The 24,180-nt window shown below is 35.8% G+C and overlaps 1 protein-coding gene across 3 annotated transcripts in view; it reads right to left on the bottom strand.

The window, feature by feature from the left end:
- tgfbr3.S (transforming growth factor beta receptor III S homeolog) overlaps positions 1 to 24,180 on the bottom strand; it is a 108,877-nt gene that overhangs the window by 21,207 nt on the left and 63,490 nt on the right. For 2 of the 3 annotated variants that reach the window (XM_018261023.2, XM_018261024.2), the window contains exons 5-14: positions 20,791 to 20,974; positions 19,261 to 19,426; positions 15,941 to 16,088; positions 10,604 to 10,796; positions 9,835 to 10,127; positions 7,634 to 7,786; positions 6,525 to 6,671; positions 5,351 to 5,527; positions 3,822 to 4,121; positions 1,696 to 1,816 (exon numbers count right to left, since the gene is read on the bottom strand). In XM_018261023.2, the coding sequence (XP_018116512.1) occupies positions 1,696 to 1,816; positions 3,822 to 4,121; positions 5,351 to 5,527; positions 6,525 to 6,671; positions 7,634 to 7,786; positions 9,835 to 10,127; positions 10,604 to 10,796; positions 15,941 to 16,088; positions 19,261 to 19,426; positions 20,791 to 20,974 (1,882 nt within the window). The remainder of the gene's footprint in view (positions 1 to 1,695; positions 1,817 to 3,821; positions 4,122 to 5,350; positions 5,528 to 6,524; positions 6,672 to 7,633; positions 7,787 to 9,834; positions 10,128 to 10,603; positions 10,797 to 15,940; positions 16,089 to 19,260; positions 19,427 to 20,790; positions 20,975 to 24,180) is intronic. The other variant, XM_018261026.2, reaches the window with a different exon arrangement.

Raw genomic sequence — 24,180 nt, 5'->3', positions numbered from 1 at the left:
TAACTAAATAAAATTGTTTCAGCCAAAGACAATTAGATTCTTAATGCCTTGACTATCTTGTACATTCTTTTCTGCCCAGTGCTGTCAGTGCTTGTCAGCCTCTGATCAGCAACACGGCTAATCTCAAGCCCCCCAGCAGAGTTATTTGACTGTTTGCACGTAAAGGCTTATAGGGATATACAAAAATGCAGACACACAGTATTACATAAATTAAAGGAGAAGGAAAGGCTAAAATTAAGTAAGCTTTATCAGAAAGGTCTATATCAGGGATGTCCAAAGTCAGGATGTGCTGAAGGTGTTAGCAATAGACACGTATTGGCACAAAGTGATGCGCTGCTCTCACATAATTCTTTAGGGCTGAAGGTGCAATAGACGTACTGATGTGCCAGTACAGTAAAATAAAGAAGTATGCGAGAGCGGTGCAACATTATGTGCCAGTACGTGTCTATTGCTAACACCTTCAGCACACAGGCAGCAGTATAGACTATCATTTCATTAATCATGTGCCCAAATATTACTGCTACTACTACGCAATTCCTTGTTTAAATGAGGCGCAGAGAATAAGTCCAAACTGACTCCACTTCTTCACTTCTGAAATGTCGTGTACACGTCCATCTCCAGGAGTGAATGATCCTGATCGCAAGCTAGTTACCTCGGAATTGATGTCAGGCTGAATGGTCGGCCCCCACACATTTTCACCTCACCAAATCTGGCCCTTGTTACAAAAAGTTTGGACACCCCTGGTCTATATAAATAAACCAGTAAACCCTCAAAGTAATGCTGCTCTGAGCCCTCTGTCAAAAGAAAAACTGCATTTCTTTCCTTTTATTGTATACACATGAACTTCTGTATCAGACTTCCTGAGTATGCTCAGTTTGCTCCTCTCCCCCTCCCTGCTGTAATCTGAGCCCAGAGCTATGACTGAGCAGGGAAACTCAGGCAGGAAGTGATGTCACACCAAGTGAATATGGCAGCTGCTATCCTAAACAAACAGAGAGAGCTTCTAGAGCCGTTTACTCAGGTATGGTAAAGCATTCGGCAGAATAACTAGTGTTATAGCTTGCACTATTGTGGCTAATCTATTAACAATAAACTGCTTTGGTACCTTTCCTTCTCCTTTAATCTGTTCTTCACAAGGAAGCAGCTAAATGGAACTTTCACCAAATATTACCTGCAGCTCATATAAAAAGGTCACAAAACAAACAAACAGCTGCTTTTAAAATTTCTTTATTTTGAAAATAAATATTGTTGATTTCATAGGTATCAGATTGCCTAATCACTTCTCTGGTGTTTCTTTAAACTATACACTGGTCCTCCCTTTATCATGAGGTAACAACACAACGCAGATGCTCACAGTTCTATGTAAAATTTTAACATCCCCATTTAAGGATATCTTTGGTATTGAAATGTTTATACCATGCTAAATCCTATGGCCCAAATATTTTAAGCAGGCTGCTATGCCATGCTGTAACTTCAGAACAGATGTATATATGTGGCTGCAACTGCTTTATGATATGTTCAAGCTACTTCTGTTTTGCACACAAAAAACACTATGGTGAAATCATAGAATATGAATATCCTGTTTAAGGTTTAATCAAACATACAGGATTTGTATCATTCCAGTAAAATAAATGCAATAAATAAAATGATAAACTGATAAAATAACCATGCTGTTTTTGAAATATAAAACATTACCTGGAGTTTTTACTATGGGACTAATAACAGCCAATGGTTTAGTGAATGTCTTCTTGTTCTGCATCATTGCCACAATCATCTCAACATTGAGAGAAGTGCAGGCTTCATCGGGAGGAATACACTAAGACAGAAATCAGTAGGTGTACATCAAAGTATATACAGACAAAGCACACAGAGATTAAGAATGAAATCACAATGGGTTAATTGAGGATTAACAATTAAACCTTTCGGTGGTGAAGGTGTTTTAGTTTCTCATAAATACCAGAGAGGACAAAAAATACAAAAGTGTCAGTTTAGTTTGCACAAAATCAGATCACACTTTAAAGAGGCATGAGCTAAATCATCAATGCAGAGAGATGGAATTTAAATAGATTCAGCACAGTTAAGCATTAATGTTAGGCAGAGGAGCAAATTTTATTCTTTTAATATGTATTCATTTTAGTATCTTCTGGATACCAAACTTCTGAATCATTTTAACCAAACTCCCTCTATACACACAGCTGAAGGGTACTGTTTCATGTGTGCATTGGATGTCAACATTTCAGGCAATTTGAGATTAACCCAACAGCCTATGCTACACTATAAGGTTCTTGAATAAAAACACATTGTCCTCATTTTGTCAATGAGATAAATACTGCATGTTGTGTTCCTTTAACTGCTTGTGTAGGAAAATGCACAGCTGCTGATCCCCATTAGTGATGGTAGTGTCAGACTCAGTAATAGGGTTCAATATACACAGTTAATTTGGGTTGAAAAAAAGAAAATCGTCCAGTGGCATAACTATAGAGAAAGCAGACTTCGCAGTGGGGCCCGGAGAAAAGGGGAGCCTGGAATGTGGGGTCAACTTCCTCTTTAGCCACTGAAGATTCGAGCACCAGCTGCCAGCAATGGCAGGCATGCGCTTGGACAGGGAGAGCCTGGGCCCGGGGAAGTTGCTTTATGCTCAGGAGCACTTGCAGGGAGGTGAGAGCTAAGGAAGTAGAGTTATGTATTGGCCAAGCCCCTGTAAAGATTTTTCCCTGTGGGGGAAGGGGGGGGCTTGGCCAGGTGTTTGTACACCTCTGCAACCATCCATGAAGTTCCCTTTTTTTGAAGGTAAGCAAGTGTATCAGATATGTTCTCATGGGTGCCTAGCTTACTGACAGACTTTTAGCCCCTCTAAGTCAAAGATTAATGCAATCTCCTCCCTTCTGTATCATGCTTCAAAACAGAGCTAGGCACGACAGGGCCTGATCATCATAGCCATTAGTACAGCAAACTATAACTCCAAAGTCAAGTCTTTGGCATTATAGTTTGCATAAAACAACCTTTTTAGAGTTGGCCTATTTGACTTTGGTGAACTAAAATAGGACAATGCCAATGTTTAGATCACGGAGAACCTCTAAAGAAGAACACTGTTATCAAACGACTCTCTGAGACACTACAGCAAGATTACAGTTGTTATGGGCCATCTGTTCTTCTCCTCAAAGAAGCCCCTACAACAACCCTTTAAATGTAAAGGTTTCCATTTGAACCTTATTGCATTTTCAGCAAAACATACAGACTAATAATGCCATTCACAGACTTGGCATGACAGTATCAGCTGGAGCAGAATTAGTCACCCAACAACTTATACTTGATGGAACATCACATATGCAACTGAAATCTTCCCTGAATAATTCCTCCCCCCACACACACAGAAAATGTTGGTGCACTGCATGTAATCAGAAAGATATGAAGAGAACGGTATAACAAAGCTGTCTGATTAGATAGATGGCACAAGCTTTAAAGTATTTCATTACTATGAAAGCAACAGTTTGAAACAGGAAAATTAACATTTTGCCTTTATCCTGGTAAAATATTTCATGTTTTAAGATATTACAGTATTTAGAATTTAGAGTAACATAAGTCATAGTTTAATTCTTTGAGGCCAGCGGCACAGGCCCATAAAGGAAGCCTATTTGAAGTAATCACTACATTTGCAAACAGTAAGAAAGGTTCACCATGCCAAAGAAATTTAGCCACATTGCCAAATTTCCTCACAGTAACTGGCAGTGGCTAGTCTATAGTGGAGATTGCTGTTTTTTAAAGTATTGTTGTTTAGAAGATAATAAGAGTTGAAAAGGCAGATGGGACTAAAGAGTTACCTTTGGCAGCCCTTCCATCTCTTTGCCATTAGTGGTGCACAATGTTAACTCACAGTGGAGGAACAGCAGTGAGTTATTAAACACAGATTTAAACATGAAGCTGAATCTCTTTTTATCCATTTGTTCCGAAAGAACAGGGAAGTTCATTCTCTTCACATTGTAAAATTTCACGGATTCATCTTTTGGACATATATTTTCTATTATAGTATATTCTGACATGATGTCTGGATTGGAGTGGGGTGAAATAAAGCATGTTTGTATAGTGAACCCCAAGTCTTTTTCTGCCTTTGTTACAGAAACCTGCAAAACAAACAATTGTTCTATTTTTAAAAGGAAAATAATAATATGAATAATATTAGACGTCCTGTCATGTATCAGGAGTAGGATTCTAGATATACAGTAGAATTGGAGTAATAGTGTGACGCTGTCTAAGTTAAATATTATCGTTGTCAGAAAACTTGCTGTTTACATTATATTACTGCAGTCAGGAGAAACCTTAAGGCCAGTCAAATATTGGTCAATATGGTCAAGAATAACTGCCGTTGCAGAGTAATGCAAATAGAAAATAAATTCATAAATAAGTTATTTGGTTTATTTAAAGGAATAATGTCATAATTGTTATGGTGTCGTTTTTATTACTAAATTACACTGTGTGCATTGCAATTAATTCATTCTACCATTTAAAATGTAATTCTTGAACCAATAAAAAAAAATTTTTGTTGCAATATTGAAATGTAGGCAGCCATCTAAAGTCATTGTATCTGATCCTGTGCTTTTAGAAAGAGCCAGCACTTCACAATGGAACTGCTTTCAGATAAGATGAGTCATGGGGAGATGCAACTGCTGGGGGGAGGGGGGTAATGTCATTCTAACTTGCAGCACAGCAGTAAGGGTGGTGGCAGATGAGGCTACTGGGTGAGATTAGTTGTCCACTGACAAATCGCCTCTTCTTTGGGCGACTAATCTCCCCTAAATGCCTTCCAATTTCCGAAGTCATCCAAAGTTTTCTCGTGAGGCGACTTTGGAAAACAAAAAATGTTCTGAGTGCCATCCCGCAGGCGATTTACATTCTAGCCGGCAGGAAGGCATTTAGGGGAGATTAGTCACCTGAAGAAGAAGCGATTTGTCACTGGGCGACTAATCTCCACCAGTAGCCTCGTCTGCCACAACTCTAAAGAATCACTGAATTTTATCACATTTTATCGGTCACATGACTGAGGGCACCAGGGAAAAAAAGAACATGTCTAGCCTCATGTCAAATTTCAAAAATAAATATGAAAATATCTTTTTACACTTTTGAAATTAATATTGTTTTTTTTTTTTTAAAAAAAAAAGGAACATGACACAATCCCTTTAATGATTAATATATAGAAGTAAAACCCTGCTTATTTAAAAATCAATTGTTCATAAATGTTTGATAGTTTTAAAAATGGGATGACATAAAGCTATGTACAACAGAGAAAAGATGGAAAAATGTGGGGCTTAGCTTAGCTTTGTAGTTTAGAAAAAATATTCTGCTCTTTGTATACCTCCACATATACTTGTCCATTTTCAGCAACAGAGAAGAGCTTCTGCGAGGGAGTAAGGAACAAATCTGTTTTATAGAGATCCATGTTAAATGTAACATTGTTTATAGTTGATTCTGGACGTACAAACATTACAAGATCTTCAGAAGACCTGGTCTCTTGTGGAATTGTGCAGTTGAACTAAAAGGCGCAAAAGATTGAAGTTAAAAAGAAAAAAATATCAAAATCAGTACAGTATATTATTTACATCTCTTTATCTGATGTGATGCATTGCGAAAAGTCACAAACTTTATCCAGTAGAATTCTGAAAGGCATTTTGAATCTAAACACCATACCCTGAAGCAGGATTAAATAACTGATGGGTTTAGTTGAGGATAGCAGAACACTAAGAGGGAAAAACAAAGGGAAGCATTTACAAGAATAAGAGAAATGTAAGAAAGAAAAGAAAAAAAGAGGAAATTTGGGGTAGTAAATAGAGACAATTATATGAAAAGGAGAAGATAAAACACAGAAATTATATGAAAAAAAAAAACTTAAGCGACAGCTAAAGTGATTAAGTAAAGATGGAAGGAAGTAAAAAGAAAGCGAGAATACGGATCATGACTAGATTATGAACTGTGTTGCAGCTTACAGTATACAAGTATCTGTACATAAGATTTATTTGTACCACAGTTTATAATGCAATGTGTTCAAGGTTTACTAACCCTTTAATCTGTAAAACCAAAGAGTTATTTCACCAGCAATATTCTGCTCTTTGTATACCTCCACATGTGCGATAAGAATGATTCTGGAAAAGAGTCAAAATCTATTCCAGCCTACGAACTTGTTTAACTGAAGAGTTTATAAAAGTTTTTAAAAATGACATTGTGTATACTGAAGACGTTGCGTACCATATGCCATTTCTAAAAGAATACTAAAAAATGGCAGCCACCATTAGAACTTTTTGGATGGGATGATGAACACAGTGCAACAATGACAACTCAAAAGGCATCAGCTGTTTTAAGCACACCCTATATTTTGTTTGCAAATTGTGGCTTATTACTGAACAAAATATTTAACTTTTTGAGTTGAATTATTTCCAAAACTAAATTCTTTGGTAAATCCTTTGTTACTGAATGACAGACAATATAAATCATCTGCAAGCATGAACAGTTCTTGTTTCCTGAAATGGACATACCACCACAATTTCAGGCCTCTTCAAGTAGGGAAGACCTATTTCAATTTCATCTGTGTCTCCCGGAAAACCGTTATCTCCAGATTCCAAATCCACGTAATCGCTAGACCAGCCACTTCCCTCAGTGGGTGGTGACAGCTGTATAACAATCTAGAACACCACAGGAAAAGCTGTCAGTGTTACTGCTTGGAACTGAGGTCTTCTGATAAATCAGTTGCAGTGACCTGATCGCTTTTCCTTTGAGGATATACATTTGCAGAAAGTAACTAAAAATCCAACAAAATAAAAAAACAAAACCATTGGGCAACAGAAAAAACATCCATACTATTGAAAAGCAGATATTTGGGAGCTAACAATAAAAATAAAAAAGTAAACAAGATACTGAGCAGTGAGGAGTCGGCTCCATGCACAGTTAGAAAACTTTGGGCTATGTTCTTACTTGAAATTATTATGCATTGTTTTTTATGGCTTCTACATGAGAACATTTGCCTGTTAATACTCTGATAATATTTGTACATTATAAGAATTGTAAGGATATTATAATTCTAATAGTGTAGAAAACTGTATTTTTGGCATTGGGATTACATATACTTTGACTATATACCATACTAGACGGTCATAATTATTTCATTTATTACGATGCTATTGAATTTGTCTTAGATATTACAATCTGAATATGTATTCATTTTCCATTTGCTATACCTTCACCTCTCACATGACTCCTATTGTGTTTATAATCTCTCCTCAAAACAACACTTTACTCAAAACAGACACGGCCCGAAAAACCCTTAAACTGCCAGCTGCCACTCTACTCTTTTACCAACTCTTTTACCCAAAGCTGAGAACTTTTACCAACTATTTTACCCAAAACGCCAGGTTTTTCTATTATTCTAGGATCAGAGCTCACATCTCTGATTTTAATTTAAAAAATATTTCCTGAAATTATCTCACAAAATTTTAAAAATATAATCAACCAAAAACTAATTTTATACCAAGCAGAGACAAAGAGAAACTTGACTTTTTACACTTTGTCCACCTGATTAAGAGATTTGATAACTGAATCATGTATGACTATATTGATGATGATACTAATGTCTGGTTAAGCTACTTACAGTATTGTAGTAAACAATGTTTTTTAAGTCGTCAATGTTATGCTGTGTTCCACATCCAGTCAAAGAGGACTTTAAGATAAAATGAGTGGCATTTTCTGATGCACGGCATGTTGGATCGAGGAGAGAAAGCTCAGTCTCTATGTATCCATATGCCTTAAAAATGATATAAGTAAACAGCTATAACACCATTTAGAAGCACAGTCTTAATATATTTAGTGTTACCATGGATGATAGCAATCAAAATAATCATTGCATTTGCATGATAAACCATAAAAGGAGTAGATATGTCCTTATTACCCATTTTGTGCTTCACAGTAAGCAATGAGATCAAAGAAATGTTTTCTTCAACAGAGCCATTATCCTTCAGATCCCAGTGGGGTAAGTCATGTTGCCTGTTTACATCTAGAACGCATTACTCTGTGTCTTATCACTCAATGAGGGTCAGATAATAATAATAACAGAAATGCAATAACCACGCTATATGGTTGTGTATACTGTAGACAAAATGACCCATTAAGAGCACACCTTGTGTAAGGCATTAACCTAGCCACAATCTACCTAGAAAAATATTTCCAAATGTTGGCAACTAGGATAACTACTGAAGAAACATAAATAAATTACTTTTATTTAGAATTCTTTGGATACAGTGCCTACCACTTACTGAGAAAAGAAATTAAACTGCAGTTGAATATAATACCATAATGGTACGCTTTAACAACCCAACAACATAATGCTACCACTTTCACATGGTCCTACCATATTTCAAAATACGTATGGATCAGTCATATCAAAAGTTTGGCATAACAGTGACCTATTTAAGATTGTGGCACAAAAGAAGCTATGAAAAAGTGGACCATGTGACAGAGTGATGTGAGGGGGTTAAACTTTTGAGGTCATATGAGTTCAAGATATTGCTTTCAAGGCAATGTTCAAAGAAATATGTCTGATGCAAATCTAAACATGTCTGCACCACTAAACAACATGGTGCTGGTAGGCTCATGCTGTGGGGCTGCATTTTATCAGCATGAACTAGGCATCTTGTTAATAAAGAAAGGTAGAATAGATGACACAACATACAGGGAAATACTCAAAAGAATGTGTTTCATTCTACTAAAATATTAGGACAATGAACCAAATGTAAGGCCAAATATCATTTATGTTAGTCGCAACCTAAAATCTTTGTGTCCTACAATGGCTCAGTCAAAGTTATGCTCTCAATACAATAAAGAATCTGTAGCACACTTTAACAACCGAGGAGCACAAAGTTCATACAATTAACCTAAATAAGTTGTTTAGAGGAATGGACCAAATTCTTCCCGGAATACTGACCTTAAATAATTTTTTCATATTAATGACACAAAAGGAGGCTTTAAAATTGAACACTTTTACAAACAACATAATGTATTGTTTTATTGTTTTTTCCTTCAATTTTTTCTAAAAATAAGCAATGACATATGAGTTTCAAATTTATGAAATAAAAAATATCCAAATAAAATCTTTGGGTAGGATTTTTATGTCAGCAATAATTGAAAATTGGTTAAGGATATGAATACTTTTCCAAGGTGTTGTAGCTTTATATTTTAGTATATGTGTGACTTTCAATGAAAGAATGCACAGCAAAGGAAAACATAATGATTATATTTTAGTTCATAAGACAATAAAAGAAAAAGTACAGGTTTATTCCTCTAGGGTTGCAATGGGCTTCACTCCAACTTCTTGGCAGTTATAATGATTTGTACCTGAAAAGCAAGAAGGCCAACTGGGGACTATAAATAATAGCTGGAATTTCCTTTCTCCGGGGTAGTTAAAGGCACAGTACACATGTTTATGTGTTGATCACCGTTATGCTTGAAAATCCATACCCAAAGTAAAAAATAAGGTTGCAAAGACAGACTTTTTTTTGCCTAATAGACTGTCTAAAAATGGAGGCTGATTTTTCTTACTAACAGTAGGCAAAGTCTGTGTTTAAGATACTTAAAGAGACACAGTCATATACTAAAGCAAGTTTAAATATAAAGAAGCTGCTGCTGTCACAGTCAAGCTGTAAAATAACACGTTATTCAAATTTTTCATAAACAACAATTATGGAATTATGGAAAAATATGTGCAATAATAACTGTCAGAAAGTGAAGCCAATGGACTTTTGTGATTGTACCCTGGCTATATTTCTATTGAGATACAGTAAATTAAAGGTTAAATACCTGTAGACTTTCCTTTTCTATTGAAGCCTCCATCTTCTGGTTATCACATTTCACCGATAGGGCTATGTTTATATTCCCCTGAACTTCTTCCGGTTCTTTATGTTCTTGAGAAAGTTCTTCAATTCCAAGATTGTGAATTATTTTATCCAACATGTCTGAGGAATGTACAGCCTCCCCCTCCTTACTATTCTTTCTGTCTATTGGGCTAAATTTTTCAGGCACAAATGGTTTATCTGTATCTAGAAGCATTATTAGCTCTGGAGGAATTAAATGTTCATCTTCATCATTCAATTCTGTAAAAATAAAAATGTACAAACATCAAGAAAAACATTCATATACTGAAGAGTAATCCATAGAAGCCCATATTAGCTATAAATCTTACACTTTACAGATTTATAGAGTTACATTTCAAAACACTAACAAAATAATGTTTGTGTAGCTGCAAACCTTATATCACAAATAAATTAAATTAACAGTGAATATCAACTATGATAAAACTGTAGCTTAAAATTATGAGGTGGTAAATGATGTAATGTATTAGGAGCAGAAAGTAGAATCTAATGCAAACTGCACAATGCATACCCAGAGAGACTCTAAGGTAACTTACCAGCACTCTACAGACACAATTTTAGCTACCATTCTGCTTTTCAACTTTTCTACCTTGTCATTCCACATTCCCAACAGGGGCAATTCTTTCACAACCTTTCTTTCAGAGCAGTGACACACTGTTTATTTTAAAAAGAGATGCTGGCCAGTATTTAGCACTCACCTATGTCATCAAAGAGCCTGATTTGAAATTGATTTGCAACTGGTGCATATGTGTAGGAAGTTACAGGGCTAAATCCCCTGTCAAATGCCCATTTCATTAAACTTGCTTTTGTCGATGGCATGTCAGGGATCACTGATTTGCTTGTGAACAATGACTTGTCGGCCTCTTTTCCAAAGCTGACTGTGTTACCACCCTGCACATAAAACAGAATATACAGTATTTAAATTAAAAATTAAATTATTCAAATGGAGCTAATGTTTTATCCTACAGTATTGCTGATTAAATGAAATATGCTTCCAATTTACATTTTGTGTATTTTAGAAGTGCAACGGTAAGGTTTATTGTGTGTACAAAATACCCATTTACATTTAAGCACATGAATCAAAAGTGCTTTCTCACCTGAGGCAATTTCCAAAGATGCAACTTTAAAGCCCATGAAATGATTTGATACCCTATATTGAGAATGCTTTATTTGAGGAATGCAGTAAGACAGCCCCAACACATATATGGGATATTATATGAAATATTTCAAGGTCACATTAATGTTACACTTAACATCACCACCTATGTGGTTCTTCAAATGCTTGAAGGCGAAGAAGGTATTTTACAAGATTACCTTTCTCAAAAAATGTAAAACACATTAAGGCATATTTAGGATCAGAGGAGATATGTTTGTAAATTAGCCATTTACTGTAATATACAAATCAAAATCTATATCCAAAGGCTCAAGAGCTGCCAACAGAATCTTCTCTATAAAACCGACGAGGAGCCATTACATTAAAACAGTATTATGGAATAAATAATTTATCTTCTTAATTTAAAGCAATTTTGCTTTCATTTTATTGTCATGACTATGTATCTGAGCCCGAAAGAGTGGGCAATGTCTTATAATACACAAGAGCCATGAATATCCTGTAAATTATCTCCTTATAATCGGAGCTTAGTGATGTCATTTCTGTCACATGACTCACTGAAATTTGTGTATTATAATAAATAAAGTACCTCCTGTTGTAAAATATGAGGATATTAGACGTCCCTTAGGAGTTTCATGACCTGTATAAAAACATAAGGTCACAGAAATCCTCGGTAACTTATAATATCCTTATATTTTACAACAGGGGGTTGTGACTGTGACAAAGCAGCAACTTCAGCATACAGAGCAACAAAAACCCTAAATGCCTTGTTGCAAATACAAATATTGGAATGAAAATACTAATATTAGGAACTTACAAAGTTTCTCATTAACAAGAAGAAAAAATATAGTCTTGTTCTTGAAAATCTTTCTTTATTAAAATCACTGTGGTACACTGTAGAGGGTTACTTTCATCCTTCAATCAACCTTTAATTTCAGTATATTACAGGAGCATTACATGTGCCTATTGCCCTCGACTAGCAGACTGTGATTAGATACAGTGTGAAGCATCTGATTATGTACACTTCTTTCAAATGAATAAATATCCCTCAATTACTAACATCTGTAACAATATTTATGACCTTTTTCATCTGTTTCGGATTAAGAGACCAAAGTGGAATCAGATTTCAAGTCTGCTGGAGCGTGGTCACTGCCAAGCCCTGCAGAATTAGATCATCAGGTACACAAATGAACGCATCTCACTTCTAAGCTCACTGTTTTCTGTCTGAATAAAAACGCACCTCATCTCCCATATACAGTACTTTGTGTGTATGTGTATATATATATATATTTTTTTTTTTTTCATTTAATTTTATTTGTTTTACTATTTTTTGCCTGAGAACAATTTACCCATGTGTGCAAATCCTAGTGAATTGAGCAGAAAGAAAATAACTTGTGACATATACTGAGCAATTTGATTACTGCTGATTAAAATTCCTCATGTGGCATAGGTAAACAAATAAGAACCTAATGCCCCAACACCCCAGTTTCCAGCCTGTAAAACCACAGAAAATCAATAATGGTGGGACACATACTGTAGGTAAAAACTAGTTTCATTCATAGCATTAAATTAATAGAAACAGTGTTGATCATTACAACTAGTAAAAACATTTCTTTGAATCAATAAACTAGCCAGAGATGAAAGGCTCTGCATAATGAAGAGTAATGAAAGTCTTTTTTAAACACTTTCTTTCTAAAAAGTCAGGTTTATTTAATCTCTAGAAACAAAATATCTATTGAGAACAATTTTTACAATATATATATATATATATATATATATATATATATATATATATATATATATATATATATATATATATATATGATGAAAGAATTATAATTAGGGTTATTACTATAGAAGGTTTATGCATTTGTTTCAAGCAGGAATATTAGCTGGACTGTGAGTACTGCTTAGAGCAGGCGTCCCCAAACGTTTTTACCCATGAGCCACACTCAAATCTAAAAAGAGTTAAGCGGCAACACAATCATGAAAAAAGTCTGTGGGAGATGCCAAATCAAGGACTGTGATTGGCTATTTGATAGCCGATATGTGGACTGGCAGCCTACAGAAAGCTTTATTTGCCAATATACCTGGATTTAATACAACCAAAAGTTGCATTCACGCCTGGAATTCAGAAATAAGCACCTGCTTTAAGGCTACTGAGAGCAACAAGGAGTTGGTGAGCAAAATGTTGCTACTGGTTGGGGATCACTGGTCTAGAGGCTGCACATTGAGAAATGTACAATATATGCAGTTTCTGGTATAGCCAAACTGTGTGAAAATTCTCATGTAAATCATGATATAAAAAATATACAGGTATGGAACCTGTTATCCTGAAAGCTTGAGACCTGGAGGTTTCCAGATATGGAATCTTTCCATAATATGGATTTCCATAACTTGTCTTCTAAAAAAACATTTAGACATTAATTAAACTCAACTGGATTATTTTGCTTCCAATGATGAATTACTAGATCTTCATTAGGATCAAGTACAAGGTATTTAATTAAATCCAGTATATGGGAGATGGCATTCCTGTAATTTGCCAAAGTATTATGCTAAGTTGCGCATTAAGAAAAACATTTGTTGGATCCCTCCATATAAAAATATATTTTAAGTAAAACACAGCAAGAGCTCACAATATTGGGATTTCCCTTGTCTGGTTAAGCATTGTAGGGGTTGACAGAGAAACTAAACATTAAAAAGCACATGTTTACACATCTCTTATATCTTTCTTTTAGCAGAACCTAATCAAGAAACATGATGGTCAAGAAACATTTAGGTCAGTCATGCTGCACCTAAATCCTCAGATATGAAACTTAAGAAATTCCCGTGCCTTACACTGTGAGATAGTATTCCTGTTGCCTTAAGAAACCCACTCTTTGATAAGCATACTGTATCTCTAGCAAACTACTAAGCAATTACTGCAAGGTCAGGCATCATCAAAATGAAGCATGTGCCCATTTACTACAGTGCAACAGAGAGCAATATTGACAATAGGTTAGTGGAGAAAGAGTATGACCCACAAGTTTCATCTTCCCACTGTGTCAGTCTGAAATCCCATCATGAAATAAAACTTAACTTTTACTTTTAGTAATTTTTTTTAGTCATTTAAAATAATAAGCCAAAAAATGATTGAGAAAAGAAAGATTAGGAGAGAAAAGCTGTTCTGACTCGAGGTCATCATCTTATAAATGGTATATAGAGAGTAAGATTATAGCTGGATTAATAATCAATATAATTAATATAATCACTACTAAGTCAATTTGTGGTTGAGTCGTGTGGTAGGGTGAGGTCAGTGGTACATGTTCTTTTATTATAGCACCGCTGTTTCTGCCTGCATCAATCTTTTAATATATTTAATTCAGAACCACGGATACCACCAGCATTGTAACCTATGCATGCTTAGTATTGCAGCACCGCTGGTTTAACACACTTGCTTCACTTATGGTACTTAACAATAACGCCTCATGGATCTGACCCTCTCAGTGACCCAATTGAATTAAGAGTTATCCCCCGCGGGCTCAGCCCGTACTGTGCTTCAATGTACTAGTGATACATACTATATATTAAATTGCATCTGCACCGTATCCACCAAATGCACATATCACTGCATGCTAAACATGGAGAATTAACTGGGTACCGGCAAAGGAGGAGTACACCTTCGGATATAGCGCGAGTCACCTGTTTCCTATATTTTTTGCTATTTTCCGACTCTCACTGGAGTCTTTATCTTGATAAAGACTCCAGTGAGAGTTGAAACGTTGATCTACATAAAAGTTTTTTTATTTGAAAGAAGTCCCTAGAGTGCAACAGCTTTTTTTTTCTGTGTGTATAGATACACATAAGCGGTTTCACAAGGTTTACTATGGTCTAGCTCTAATATTAACTTCTAACAAAGCTATTTCTATTACCCAAACAATGGTATTATGTAAAATACAAGGTCATTACAAGCCAATTGTACCATAACCCAAATAGCTATAACTTAATCTTTGATATGTGCTCTCCACTTTACTAGACTCAAAGATTTTGATGTTAGACTAATGAATTTGCAATGTTAAAAGTAATCAAGATATTAATACCTACTGAAAATCTTAACATCACAATATTGTAAACATTGCCATTTTTTCCATATTTTTACAAATATATTGGAAAATGTGGCACAAAAGAAAGTTATTCATTGAAACAGCAAAGCATAACATTCTAAAAATTAGCGGCCGATAAGAATAACATAGCATAAACTATATTTAGTATCCTATAAATACATTAAGCCTAACGATACTACAACACTCAAGATAACTTTAGCTCAGAAAGGTGTTAGAATGTGTGTTATTGCAAGTGAATTGATAAAAATCTGTCATCGGAAACAGGCTGCATGTTCCAAATGTACAGACAATGCCCTGTTTATTTAAGCGTTTTGTTTCAAGGCATTAGCCCAACTAAGCATCATATTTGAAACATATGGACTGTATTAATACCAAGGAGTGGTAATGTATGTATACTGCCATGGATTTTACTAGATTCTCAAAGGACAAGAGGCACAGGCCTGCAACTACAGTTAATAGGCACTGGAGACTGGAGTAGGCACTGAAGACCAGTCTAATGTAAACCTATTTGCATATCTGATAACTTGCTATCAGTTGAATCAATTCAAAGCTGCTGACTGAATTTGCTGTCAGACTGAATGGTAAAATTGGACTTCCACAAGAACTACAGAAATGTAACAGCAAGAGAATGTATGAGCAGTCAGTCAATAGTCTAAGGACTGAAGGCTTAAAGAATTCATCAAGTTTATGGTGATAAACGTTTGCATTGACTTTATTGTATAAAGATATAGTACTTGGGTTACTACATTTAAAAGAAGGCCAAGACAATACTTCTCTAGTTGGGACATAGTTCTACTCACAAGAGACCCAGAGAAACTTACCAGTACTTCCAGCTTTCCCTCAACATCATGTGTCTTGATAACCCAGTTGACAGCATTTCTGCACTTGAGGATAAGAACAAGATTTCTGGCAAGCTTAGAACCTGGATGAAGTGGCCTGATGTCAATTATTATGTCCACCTGGAATGAACTGTGAATAGAGAATTAAAAGTAAGAAGAGAATTCCAAGTATATTTTGTTAGCATACTTGTTGGAGTTCATCGTGTTCCACCTTGTTGCCAAATAATTAAAACGTTGGCGCTTTAGTAAAGCACGTGTTTTGCAGACTGTTGGAAACAGCAGTTGTTTGACCATAAACTGAGGTTTAAATATCCAGTAAGGGTACAATGTACAACATGATGAAATGGATAATTCGATCATTTCTACATGGGTCTTTTTGGTTATTTCTCTATCACAGAGTGAGCCTTGGCCCATCTCCAAGTAACAACACCTAAATTAAAGAAAGGTTTTAGGTTCACTCAACACCCTTGTTGTATGGTTACAATTAGGTAAAAGTTTCCCATATAGGGGCAGATTTATGAAGGGTCGAATTGGTCAAAACTGTCAAATTCGTCTAGGATTTATCATACTCTGGTCCTTTAAGAATTCAAATTCGACTATTCGCCACCTAAAACCTGCAGAATTACAGTATAAGTCAATGGGAGAGGTGCAGTGACCAATTTGGAGTTGTTTGTAGCCTTCCTGACATTCAAGTTTTTTTCAGATAAAATAAAAAACTCGAATCGAGTTTGGTTGAGTTCGATTTGATTTCAAGTTTTCAAGTCAGTAAAATTAGTCAGAATTTTACATATTCGACTTTATTAATAACTAGTCAAATATTTGAGTAAAATCAAATTCATGCGAGTAAAAAAACAATAATTCCTCCAGTTAATTTAAATTTCCATTACAGAGTATATCATGTTTTCACACAAAAAAAAGCATAAGCCCCCCCCCCCCAACATCTTTAGTCAAAGCTATTTTTAAGAAACTCATGATGGAGAAAACAACCCAGACTAAATTTGCAAAATAAGCAAACAGGGTTCTTATATGCTTGTTCATTACAAAGAGTTACATTGGAAAATGGCCAAATATACTGTCCATTGTGCTGACCTTGGGATCAGAGGCTACTACAATTTTATACAATTAGGGACAAGATCACCTCATTAAAACCAATGTTCCTCCAGCTTTCCTGTGATCCCTTACTGCACAGTGCCTGGATAGCCAGCTTATTGTCATAGCTGTGTGTGACAACATAATTGCAAACATTTGCTAATCTGGTGTAGAGTCCTGCAGCAGTTCCGGTACCTGCAGGTTACCCACAGAAAAGCAGGTAGCTTGCAGGTTGTGGGTAGGACTTTGTGATGCGGATATAGATGTGAATTAGCGAGTCAGTGGGTTTGCGGGTCTTATCTATAGCAAGTTTTACTCATTAATACAATTTTAAACAGTTTAGTAATGGGGTCATTTCGGTCTGCACTTCCTGTTTAATGGTGGTCAGTTATTGCAGATAAGACAGTTGCGAGTCGGTTTTGAGTCCAAGTGAGTCCAAATGGGTAAAAATTTGAATTTGGTTCGCAGGTTCAGGTTGGGTCTGCTTTCAAAAAATGGACCTGGGTAGGACTTCCTCTAGTGCCTCTTTTCATTATTGCTTTTGGAGGGATATTACTATTTCATGCCTACTATAACTGACGTGGTATAAAAATTGGTCACAAGTGGCATAATGATTCCATTGTTAATCTGATTTATTATACATTGGTCAGTGAGAAAAAAACATAAAATAGAGTTCCAATGACAGGCAATGCTGGGCCAGCGCCCCAGGCATCCCGACCAGCCACTATGCGCCCAGTGCGTACCATGCGCAAGTGAGGATGCACGTGCGCGCCCATGCACAAACGGGGCGCAAATGAAGACGTGCGTGTGCAAATGAGCGTGGATGCGCTTGCCTCAGCATGCTTGGCCGTCAGAGAGCAGCACCCACTTAACCTTTTTCAGTGGCGGACTAGGGGTAGGCTGCTTATAAGGCTCTGTACCCCTGTACAGTTGGTCAATCAAAATACCAGAACAAAGCAAGGGAAGCGAATGCCCAGCAACTGGCAGCTGAAACAGGGAGAGCCCTGGAAATCAGTTGTTGGCAATTATCAGATTTGGCATGGAATTTGGCATTTGGAATGATTAGAGTTAGCAATTATGGGTATAGACTATGAGAAGATAAAAATAAAGATCTTTGCAATTAACTGGCCAGTAATGTGTTAAAAATATTTTAATTGGAAAAAATGCTTTTTTATACCCATAGTAACACCACGGGGCACATTTACTAAGGGTCGAATATCGAGGGTTAATAAACCCTCGAATTCGACCCTCGAAGTAAAATCCTACGAATTTTAATATCGAATTCGAAGGATTTACCACAAATCCTACGATCAAAGGAAAAATCGAACGATTTGAAGGATTTTAATAGATCGATCGAAGGATTTTTCTTTGTTCAGAAAAAAAGTATGTAGTCAACTATCGAATGGTCGAATAGTCAAACGATTTTTAGTTCGAATCGTTCGAATCGAAGTCGAAGGTCGTAGTAGCCTATTCGATGGTCGATGTACCCAAAAAAATACTTTGAAATTCGAAGTTATTTTACTTCGAATCCTTCACTTAAGCTTAGTAAATGTGCCCCCACAACTCCAGCTCATAAGTGGATCTTCCAGTATAAACTACAACTTTTAGAGAATTTTTTTTTTCGAGATTTATTATGCTCTGAAGATGCTAACAATTTGAATCTGAAATCATGTAGAAGTCAATGGCAGATGATCCCTTTAACAATTGGAACATGTTTTCAACCTTCAGGCTTCTTTATAGTTTTCGGTTGTTTGCAAGGGATTTCTTTCAATAATCTGATAAATTCAAGTTTCCAGGCGAAAATTTTATAAACTCGTGTTTTTGGAGCGACAATTGGAAAAAGTTGCACCAATTTTTCCGAGAAGTATTATCGGTAAATTAAGCGTATTTTGGTTTGGGTCGATTTTTTTTAACAAAGTGAGAAAAAGTCAAGTTTTAGCAAAAACCCCAAGTGTTCTGTCAATTGAGGACATACAGTATGCAGTATGTAAAGGTATCAATGCCACAGTTTCAAGGACATTTTCATGTTTGCTTATGACATTCAATATTCATAATTGTATAGAGGGCAAGAAAAAGCTAGCTTGTCATTCATTGATAGTCTTATCTACAGATCTGGTCCTTCCTTCCAAAATTCACACTTAGATAAATCTGCCACTAAATGTTAACTTAATAGTGAAAACCTCATATATATATTATATATACACCTATATTACCTGTATTGTTTGGAGCTTGGAGCATCTAATTCAATTATGTGAACTTCCCTTTCTTCATTAGATGTTAATTTGCAACCCTGAGCAGGCTGAGGCTGAAGATAACGAGCAAGATAATTCAGAGAAAGAAAATTCTTTTCTATTTTACATGTCAGAGGAAAAACTGGATCTATATAAAACAAAGAGTGCAATGCAATTAATATACACAAAATGTAATATGTTTACTAAAATGTTATTTTTCTGATAACTGTTAATTTTGCAAGGACATGACTGGGATGCTAGCATCATGTTATTATCCAAGATTATTTTAACACATGTTTTTAATCAATTTATAAGTCAATGCAACCATTTCTATTGCCGTAGACATACCAAGCAGCAATGTAGTGAAAGCTATCTAAATAAATGCTAGCTAATACTGCTTTAATACTGCTAATAGTATTTCCATCATGGAAGACTGAGAGAGTAGAGACCTGCAGTTGCCCTTATGAATACAACACTTCCTGTTCTTGGCAGCATTGTATAGATGATAAGAAGTCAGCACTCACCAACAAAACACATTATAAAAGGTGCCTCCAGCCAGGCCTGAACAACAGGATTCATATAGACAGCGTAAGAATAAAAAAAACTTTACTGTAGACAGGGATTTCTTATATCTTGGACAATAACGCATATACAGTACGTTTCGACAGCACTGAGAGAGGCTGATGAGGGGATGCATTTAGGCTTTCCCCCCTTACAACCCCTAAATTGCTTGTATTAAGATGTGGAAATTAGGGAGTGACAACAGGCTGCAATGGGGTCCTGTATTTACCGCCAACTCTATGGCATATGTGTAGGATTTTTAGGGGCCTATTGATCAAAGTCAATATAGATATGGGATACACATTGTATTCTGGTATCTGACATGCAATAATCATCACTTAATAGAATCCACAGACTTTTAAGCAACTTTTGAGCTATAGGATAATAATAATGGGCACATTTACTATGGGTCGAAGTGAATTCGAAGTGAATTTTCGAATTCAAAAACGTTGAATTTAGAAGTAATTTTTGGGTACTTCGACCATCGAATAGGCCAAAATTCATTCGAATTTAAAAAACTTTGAATATTCGACCATTCGAAAATCTAAGTACGGTCTCTTTAAAAAAAACGTCGAATTCGACACTTCACCACCTTAAACTTGCCGAATTGCTATGTTAGCCTATGGGGACCTCCCAGAACCTATAGCCAGTATTTGGCTAAGTTTTTAGAAGTCAAAGTTTTTCTTTTTTTAAAAACGTTCGATCGATTAAATCGTTCGATTCAAACGATTTCTACAATTGATCGAACAATTTTAATTGTTTTAAACAAAAAAAAAAACTTCGACTATCAAATTTTTTCAATTCGATGGTCGCATTTCGTAGTTTTAGCACTTTGAAATTCAACCCTTAGTAAATGTGCCCCTAAATGTCAAGGTGGAGTCAATTAATTATTATATCTAGACACACATATATGCACATATAGTAAAACTGTATCCACCTGGAAAAACATACCTTCACCAATTCTGATGTAAATATTTTTGGACAGTTTTGCTTCGGTGAACGATGTCACTGCTCCATAACTGTTTTGGGCCCACTGTAACAGATGTTCATTTCCTTGAGGAAGATGTTTTTCGACAGTTTCTGAAAACAAGGAAAAATTCCCAGCCTCATATTTAACAGAAGAGCCTTGAGAAACCTGGAGGAAATATAAATGATATGACATACTTACTACATGCATATTGCCAACATGTGTTTTACTCTGCTATGTTAATTTCCTTTTGTTTGGCCAAATTAAATATTTGTAGTAATGGCTGCACCAACTTACTAACTAAAAATCGGTGGCCATCAGCATGGGGCCTTCTCATGTTGGGCCTACCCCCTCTGATATCTGTCCAAAATTTGGCCAGGTGTCGATAGCGCAGGTATGATTTTCCCCGCAATCGAGGACTGCATCAACTAGCCGATGCAGTCCTCGATTGCGGGTAAAATCAAATGGCAGTTGCCCTTTCCAATTGTTTGGCCCTAGGGCTGAACGATCAGATTAGGCTGATATTGCCCTACTTTTGGCTGACATATCAGGAAAAAGATCTACTCATTTGGCGAGATCTTATAATGTATGACCACCTTAAGGCCCTAAATAAGTGCAAATGAATGTTAGCAGAGCTGTCCCCCCCCCCCCGCCCATTCCTACCTATCACGCCCGGTCATCCTACTGCGTTCTCCCGGATTTCAAACACTTCCCCCATTTTTCTTGCAGGTTCTCTTTAAAATCCGACTGTGCATGCACAGTAAGTATTCAGGATGTCTTTTGGACAAAGTATGCATGTGGGAGTAGAAATCTGCAGCTTCAGAACATATACTTGGGGGGGGGGGTGCTATGACGGCACTTCTGAAGTGCAAGTTTGGTTCACCTAAAATTAACTCATAAATCTCATAACAGTAAAAATTTAGTGACAGCTTCATCCTTCACACATAAGTATAATAGAGTGCCAGAACACATAGGTGTAATAAATACAGTGCCAGTTAACTAAATCAAAAAATCTAAATGAAGTGGCAACTTTACATTTAATGCCCAAGAACAACCAATGGCCCAGAACATATAGGGGCAATATAACAACAATTATTTTATTTTATTAAGGTTCCCTGGGCTTGTGTAGTGTAATGTATTTGCTGCAAAATATACATCCATTGAACTTTAACTTCCCGCCGTATAAAAATTAGCCAACGCTAGAGCAACGCTTCGCTTGGTGCAGTAACGCTAACGCAACTTCGCAACGTTCGGTGCCCTGGAAGCAACTTTGGATTTTAGTGAATTAGTGTTGTCCTGGCGAATCTACGCCTGGCGAAGTGTTGCGATGTGAGCAACGCCATCGCTGCTGAATTTTCAGGAGGTTAGTGAATTTGCCCCATAGCTGTATCAACGCACATCCAAATTCATGTTTAATACTCCAAGAAAACAAAGCAGTATAAATGCCAGCCAGGCAAAGTGACCCAGAAATAGGTTCAGTCCCTGACATTAAGGGGCAGATTTATCAAGGTTTGAAGTGAAAATTCGTAATTTTGAATTCTCGATTTTTTTCGGAAAAAAAACTCAAATCAAGTTTTTAAGATTCTAATCAAATTCGATTCCAATTCCATTCAAGTTTGTAGGTCGATCCTATTAACCCGACTATGAAAGATGTGATTTTTTTTAAAATAAATTTCCATTGGTCAAATTCGAGTTCATGGGAGTTTAAAATAACACCCATAAACTTGAAATTCGACCCTTGATAAATATGCCCCTAAGAGAAAGATGGGAACCTTATTTCAACTGTAATAACTTTGGAAACAAAACTAATCAAATTGTCAAATGTAAATTTTAAAAAAATGGTAAAAATAAAATTCAAAAACCAAGTCATTATGTGTTGTACTATTTGAAAGTAAATTACACCAAATCCATCCTTCTTCATGCACATTGCCTCACTTTAGTATCCCTATGCCATGTGCCGAGTTAAAAAAACAAACATTTATATGGATGTTTAATTGTCCTTCAAGTTCATTTTCATGTTAAGTGGCCTCATATCAATTAATTAATCATTATAATTCTGATTATTATATTTTACTACCATTTAGAAGTACCTAAACTGTTTAGAATGTGCAACAGTTTTCAAATAATACATTTTTTAATAGCAATATTTCACAAAAAGAAACAGAACATAACAGAAGGAAAATACTGTAAATGGTTTCACAAAAGGAAAATGCAATATTAATCAGGTTTATGTCTGCCCAGTAGATGTTTTAATGCTATATAAGCGGTGACTGATTGCCAATTTGAAATTCTGTATATACAACAAACAGTTTGCAACAAACAAAATGCCAGAATGGGCCTCCCAAGGTGCATCAAGCTAAAGTTTAAGACCCACAATCAAACACTAAATACTATAAAGTTTATATAGAACTATCATTTGAATAAGAAAGTGTTGGTGGTAAATAACCCAGATGGTGGCCTATTAGGGCCTGGTTGCACAAAGGAATCCTCTCTAATACATATACCTCCTGTGTCAGAAAGAGACTTCATTACAGAAAGAGACTTCATTAGTTCTGCATCTTTTGTATTTAGATCTTGGTATCTAATATCCAGTAGTACACAGATTAAAACAAAAGCCTAAAAAATCTGTCAAAACATTGAAAACTGTTCAAAAACTGGCTCACGTTTTCCTTTTCATTTGACAAATACAAAAGGCAGACAAAGCAAATGGCCAAGCACAGCCAGTAAAACATGTCGGCAAAACTTTTTAGCCAAATTGTAGGCCCGTTATCCAAAAATAGCATTGTTTTGAATTGAGTAAGGTTTGATTGTTTTTTACAAGGCTTTCCTTTTTCTCCTTAAAATACTCCGTTTTTTCTTATAGTAATAGAAGAACACAGTACTGCTGCATCTGTCAATTCTGAGTTTTTATTACAGCAGCTTAAGGTGATGGCAAAATACCAAAGCCTATTTTTATTGGATGAGTCAACGTTTGGCTCAAAGTAGCAAAAGAATTGAAAACAGTTTCCACACCTGCCACTATGGGATAATTATTCTTTTAACAAAAAAAATCTATCGATAGCAATGTGCTAAATATCACCACACCGGAAATAAGCGTAAAAATGTAATATTAATAATATAATAATTATAATAGGATTAAAAACCGACAGTGTTGATACAATCATGGTACATGAAAGAGTGCTAGCACCTATTATGCATAATATAGGGTCTTTACATGAAATGTTACACATTTTCTCAAAATGATATCTTGAGAATTAAAAAAAAAGATTGAGAACAAAAAATCTATACTGCAGAATAAATCTATATTACATATATTAGAGGTATCATCATTCATTTCTTTATATCGCCACAAAGTTTCACAGCACTTTACACTA

Source organism: Xenopus laevis, chromosome 4S, assembly GCF_017654675.1.
Source record: "Xenopus laevis strain J_2021 chromosome 4S, Xenopus_laevis_v10.1, whole genome shotgun sequence".
NCBI lineage: Eukaryota > Metazoa > Chordata > Amphibia > Anura > Pipidae > Xenopus > Xenopus laevis.
Note: the sequence above shows the minus strand (reverse complement) of the source record. Positions and strands in the feature narration are given on the sequence as shown.